General features: G+C 50.7%; 1 protein-coding gene across 1 annotated transcript; it reads right to left on the bottom strand.

Moving 5' to 3' along the window:
- Positions 1 to 702: 702 nt before the first annotated feature.
- LOC118910165 (metallothionein-3) lies at positions 703 to 2215 on the bottom strand. The gene is made up of 3 exons (XM_036881054.2): positions 2012 to 2215; positions 1735 to 1800; positions 703 to 950 (listed from the first exon to the last, which is right to left on the bottom strand). Exons 1-3 carry the CDS (start codon positions 2148 to 2150, stop codon positions 841 to 843), a joined length of 315 nt encoding a protein of 104 aa, XP_036736949.1. The 5' UTR covers positions 2151 to 2215; the 3' UTR covers positions 703 to 840.
- Positions 2216 to 6229: the final 4014 nt, after the last annotated feature.

The raw sequence follows: 6229 nt of genomic DNA, 5'->3' as shown, positions 1-6229 counted from the left end.
ATGGACTGTCCTGAAAAACACACTTGTTTACAGCATTTTTGTCTTCTTACTGGGAAACTTATTTCCCAGAATTCTATTTCTCCCTTTTCAGCCAAACCGGTGGATTTGACTATTCTCTTTCATTGAGGACTGGGGCTACAACCATGGACAAAAGCTCTTATTTTACTTGTCCTTGGAGAAAGAAGGGGCTGGAGACAAACTGCCAAATGAGATTTGAAAAGGAGCTGAACAGTATGTTTTGGGGTGACAGGCTGTTCAGCGTGGTGACCTTGGAAACACAGCTGACAGTTTGCCAAGACAGGCTGCTGGGCCTCCTGGGCTCTCCTCTAATAACTCTGAAAACAGGCACCTTTGCAGGAGTAACTAGAACATTCCAGAAACCATAGGCCCTTCTGGCTGGGGGCTGGTTTTAACTTCCCCCAACCCCAATAAACAAATGAAGAAAGTGAGGTTGAAAGGTGGGAGAAAGAGACAAACCTATGCAGGTCTGGGTCCCCTTCTTTCCCAGAGTTGAGCTCGACTTCACAGGAGGATCGAGTGCCACCTGAAGGGAGGGGATGCACTCTGAGCTCCATCCCGGGCCCCAGCAGACCAGTGGCCAGGTCTCAGGATTTCACTTTTTAACTGGGTGGTTGCCTCAGATTATGCTCCCCTATCCCCCCAGGCCCTTGCCCTTTAAGAAAAGACCAGCCAGTCCTTGGCTTATGCCATTCACAGGATTTATTGTCACTTGCCAGGAGTAGCAAATGAAGGGGACACACAACTGAGCTTCACCACAGGGAGGGTGGCATTGGGCCACCCGGCACTATGTACACACGTTTCACATGGAGAGGCACGTCCTCATTGGCAGCAGCTGCATTTCTCCGCCTCTGCTTTGGCCCCCTCTCCACCTTTGCACACGCAATCCTTGGCACATTTCTCACACTCTGCAGGGCAGCAGGAACAACAGCCTGCAGGTAACAGAAGGGGCAGGAGGTCTGCTGGCCTTCTCGACCCCACCATCTGTCCCCATCCAAGCGAGGGAAAAGGATAGGTGCTGGGGGCTGGTCTCCATGCCTTCCTACTCTCACACCTGATTTGACTCAGTATCTACAGCGTGTAAGCTGCATGCTGGGCTGCCATGAGAGAGGGGTACCAGAAACTAGTACCTTTGGTGAATGCAGGGGAGTCCTAGGGATTGTGGGGGTAGGTCCAGACTGGGGTAGCACTGGACCTTAGGGACAAAGCATCACAGGACAAATGGCCTTGAAAGGATAAACTTGGAGCAGAGATTGTACAGGTGTAGGGGATCCACAGGGGATCCGTCATACACCAGGGAGGTAGGGCTCTTTCCTCAGACCTCCTGCTCCCCCAAGTCTATTATACTGCTTCTGGGGAGATTTAGAGGAGGTTAAATTGAGGGGATCCACAAAGGCCTGAACCCTGGAACTAACCCCAGCCTCATTAATAACTTCCCCAGGCACTGGAGGTTTGGAAAGGAGGGGCTGGGCCAGGGTAACAGTTCTCAATCCCAACTGCCCATTAGGATCTGGATTTACGAAAACATCTTGTCACAGGCCTACTGTATCAATCACGGTGAGGGGGAGAGGGGGCGGTGACCCGAGCGCTGTATCGGAAGGCCTCCCCAGGTGACTCTGTCACGGTGAGATTCAGAGGCAGTTGCGTGGACAGACGATGACTCGGTGGAGTGGAGAGGGCAAGGGAAGAGGCGGGTAGGGGGGTCCTCAAACTCACTCTTCTTGCAGGAAGTGCATTTGCATCCTTCGCACTTGCAGGAGCCAGCGCAGGTGCAGGAGCCACCTAGAGAGGGAGACGCCCCAGGAAGGGTTAATGTAGGTAAAACGCGGGATGTGGCCAGCCCTAAAAGGAGAAGGTGCCCTTTGAGATATTGCCATGCCCACCTTTCACGAGTTTTAAAATGGGAAATATGTTCTTGAGCACTGGCGTAGGGCATGGGGTTTTTTGCAAGTTAAGGGGCGCCCTGTGCCGCAGGATTGGGGCGGGGCCTCACCAGTAGGACAGGAGCAGGTCTCAGGGTCCATGTCGAGAGGAGCTGCTGCTGGAGGAGGTGAACTGGCTTCTCCCGGCAACTGGACGCACTTGCGGCAGCAGGTGGCGAGGCTTTTATAGCCCCAGGCGGGGGCGCGCATGCGCAACCCGCTTGACGCGCGGCGCCCCCTCTCCGCTTCTGAGTGCACAGGCTTGCGCTGAGGCGCGCATTGCGGCAGCGGTCCCTTCTTCCCCCGCGTGCGCGTGGCCCGGGCCCTCCTTCCACCCCACCCCGTGCGCGCAGCCGTGTGCACAGGGGAGTGCGCGCGCCGCCCGCCCCAACCCCCCACCCGTGAGCGCGCAGCCACCCCAGTTCTCACCGTGTGTCCAAAGGAGGACATTCCACGCCCGCTCCTGTGTGCACTGCTGGGGACCCCGCCGCCGCTGCAGCCACCTTGGGCAGGAAGTGTGCACTTTTACCTCCTATGAAAGTGGAGGAACAGAAAGGGGCTTTGCGTATTTCAGATCCCTTTTCCTGCCGCTCATCCCTCACCTTATTTTAGGATTCTCCAGTGCACCGTATTCGTCCAAATGGGGTGCTAAGCCGCCCCGCTGTTCTAGGGTGTCAAATGGGAAGAGACTCAGCACCGCTGGAGGGGCCTGCTGCCCAAGGCTGAAAGACTGGTGTCTTGCCAATGGGTTTCAACCCCGGGGCAAGTTCACTATGGATTCAATGTGACCAAAGAAATGACCTTAGAACGTTCTTGGGGTGAAAGGGTTATACCCAACTTTATTTCATGGTGGTAGGTCAATCACTAAAATCCCGTTCACTCAGAGCTAGTCTGCACACAGCAAGCCGGTCTCTGCCTCTGGGCCTCTCCATTCCCACAGCCGTCTCATTCTCTGTCCTCAGCGCTGCCACCACTCCAGCCTCTGCACTCCTGCAGCCTTGCAGCCCTGCCACCATGTAGCCCAGAGGACTGGGCGGAGCTCTTATACAGAAACAACAACAACGCATTGCCCACACATGTGTAGTGAGCTAGCCGACCAGGGCCTGGTGAGAATTCTGGCCACAGGAACCTTCGCTTTATCCACAACAGGGCTGCGGTGACTAGCAGAAATTACTGGGGGCGAGGAGGGGTGGTGGTGTTAGGTAGCTGAGTCCCCGCTGTAGAGGGAAGCAGCTCTTGGGTTCTGTGTTCCTTCCGCTGAGTTTCTCAGAGCCCCTTGTGCCCGTGGTAGGCTGAAAAACGGCCCCCAAAAGATATCCTCATCAAATCCTAGAACTTCTGATTATTACCTTATTTGGAAAAAGGGTCTTAGCAGATGTAATTCAATGAAGGATCTTGAGGTGAGCATCCTGGATTGGGCCCTAAATCTAATGACAAGCATCCTTATAAGAGCCACAGAGAACAGACAGAGAAGGAGGAGAAAGGGGAGTCTGAGGAGATCCTGTCATCGGGTGTCTAGGTTGGTTCTCAACATTGGCTTCATGAATTTCAGATTGCAGAGCTCACCAACTCTCACACGTTTATTTCTTGTTCTTTTTGATTTTGCCTAAGGGTACTTCTCTGGCCTAGGCCCTCAGCTGCCCCTAGCCCCCAGGCTTCGATCTGTGCACGCCCACACAGTCGGCCAAACCGCCTCCCTCCCATCCCCTGAGGCCTCTCTGCTTTCCCTGGGTTTGAGGCTTCAGAGCTGGCAGGGTGATCTTCCCTGATCTTCCACCAGGATGGATTATTTTGTATGTGAATTTAACTGGGCTAATGGATACCAAATAGCTGGTAAGACATTATTTCTGGGTGTGTCTGTGAGGACATTTCCAGAAGAGATGAGCATTTGACTTGGTAGACTGAGTAAAGATTCCTTTACCAAAGTGGGTGGCCACCGGCCAACCTGTTGAGGGCCTCAATAGAACAAAAAGGCAGAGGAAGGGCAAATTTTCTCTCTGCCTACCTGAGACATCCATCTTTTCCTGCCCTCAGACATTGGTGCTCCTGGTTCTCAGACTGAATTACACCACTGGCTTTCCTAGGTCTCCAGCTTGCAGGCAGCAGACTGTGGGACGATTCAGCTTCCATCACCCTAGGCACCACGTGCCTTATTTTAACAGATGAGGAGACCCAGAGACAGCCAGGGTGTTGTCCAAATCACATAGCAAGGTTGTAGTGAAGTCAGAACTTGAGCCACATCCCCTGACTCCAAGTCTGATTGCACTGGCTCAGCTTCCCAAAGTAGGATGACTTTATAAAATAATCTGGATTCCAGTAATAACAGTTATCCTCTTTCAATTCATTATCAATCTTGCTGATTTTAAAAGGAGAGGCAGCCTGATGCTGGGATGTCTTCATTTCCCCTCCCATGCTTACCCAATTCTCCTTAATAACACTGAGAGGGTAGGGAGTCAGGGAAGGGATGGGGAGGAAGCCTCAGAAGACCTTAGAACCTAACTAGAAATATAATAACCTTGCCTTTCTTCTCCATCTCCATAGTTACCCCCTGTTTATGGCAAATGATTCAGTTTCTCCTCTACAGTAGTGACACAAGATTTCTTATTAAAATAAATTTAAGGATAATAATAGACCAGGTGTTATGTGATTATGACTAAAACCATGTAGGTGGTTCTTGAAGGAAAGGGGTTGGAGAAATATTACTCTACACCAGGCTGATCTCCCGAGTGCTCAGGTCCAACCTGGCTGCTAGCTCTGTCTCTCCTGCCTTACTTAGTCCTTCCTAGCCAAGCATCGGTACCTTTGTGTGGGTTCTAAAGGCGTCGAGGAATTCTGTCTTTCTCTGATCATTGGTGGAATGGCAGGTGTTGGAGGAGGAGGCTGCCTCTGTGCTTCCAGATTTCATAAGGTGGCCAGGTTAACCCCTGAAACCATGCCAGTATCTTGGCCACTGAGGTTTCCTTCTAGCTCTGAGGATTGTAATGTGGAGTTTCCCCAAGGGGCTAGAGCTCCTGGATAGAACAGGGACAGAGGTGGTCTGCCATCTCCTTTCAGTGAGGGCCTGGGGGAACAGTCATTAAACCCTGAGCAAGTCAAGGGCTCAAGCTGAGCTGATGTGAGTATTTGTGGGTTGGGATTCAAGATGGCCCTTGTGGAAGCTCCTGTGCATGGCTGGCTGGGGCAGGTGCTTCGCAGCTCAGAGGGAGGGAGTTATGATGGGGAAAGGGTCCACTTTAGCTGGGGCTCCCAGAGAAAGCCCTCAGGGCCCCTGAACCACAAGGGCCACTCTGGAATGTCTGCTAGACTTCCACAGAAGGAGCTGCCCACATAACCCCTAACACTACTGGCACCACCCTGATAGTACTACCAGAATCTTCTTCCTAAATGCAGTGAGTGGAGACTGAGGTTCTTTTTTTTTTTTAATTAAAAAAATTTTAATTTTGATATTATTAATGTGCAATTATATGAGCAACATTATGGTTACTAGACTCCCTCTATTAAGTCCCCACCACATACCCCATTACAGTCACTGTTCATCAGTGTAGTAAGATGCTATAGAATCACTACTTGTCTTCTCTGAGCTATACTGTCTTCCCCGTGTTGCCCCCTCTACATTATGTGTGCTAATCATAATGCCCCTTTCCCCCATTATCCCTCCCTTCCCACCCATCCTCCCCAGTCCCTTTCCTTTTAGTAACTGTTAGTCCATTCTTGGGTTCTGTGAGTCTGCTGTTGCTTTGTTTCTTCAGTTTTTGCTTTGTTCTTATACTCCACAGATGAGTGAAATCATTTGGTACTTGTCTTTCTCCATCTGGCTTATTTCACTGAGCATAATACCCTCTAGCTCCATCCATGTTGTTGCAAATGGTAGGATTTGTTTTCTTCTTAAAGCCGAATAATATTCCATTGTGTATATGTACCACATCTTCTTTATCCATTCATCTGCTGATGGACACTTAGGTTGCTTCCATTTCTTGGCTATTGTAAATAGTGCTATGATAAACATAGGGGTGCATATGCCTTTTTGAAACTGGGCTCCTGCATTCTTGGGGCAAATTCCTAGGAGTAGAATTCCTGGGTCAAATGGTATTTCTATTTTGAGTTTTCTGAGGAACCTCCATACTGCTTTCCACAATGGTTGAGCTATTTTACATTCCCACCAGCAGTATAGGAGGGTTCCCCCCTTTCTCCATGTCCTTGCCAACATTTGTTGTTGTTTGTCTTTTGGATGGTGGTCATCTTAACTGGTGTGAGGTGATATCTCATTGTGGTTTTAATTTGTATCTCTC

Source organism: Manis pentadactyla, chromosome 15 (assembly GCF_030020395.1).
Source record: "Manis pentadactyla isolate mManPen7 chromosome 15, mManPen7.hap1, whole genome shotgun sequence".
Taxonomy (NCBI): Eukaryota; Metazoa; Chordata; class Mammalia; order Pholidota; family Manidae; genus Manis; species Manis pentadactyla.
The sequence above is the reverse complement of the archived record's forward strand: the minus strand, read 5'-3'. Positions and strand labels throughout refer to the sequence as shown.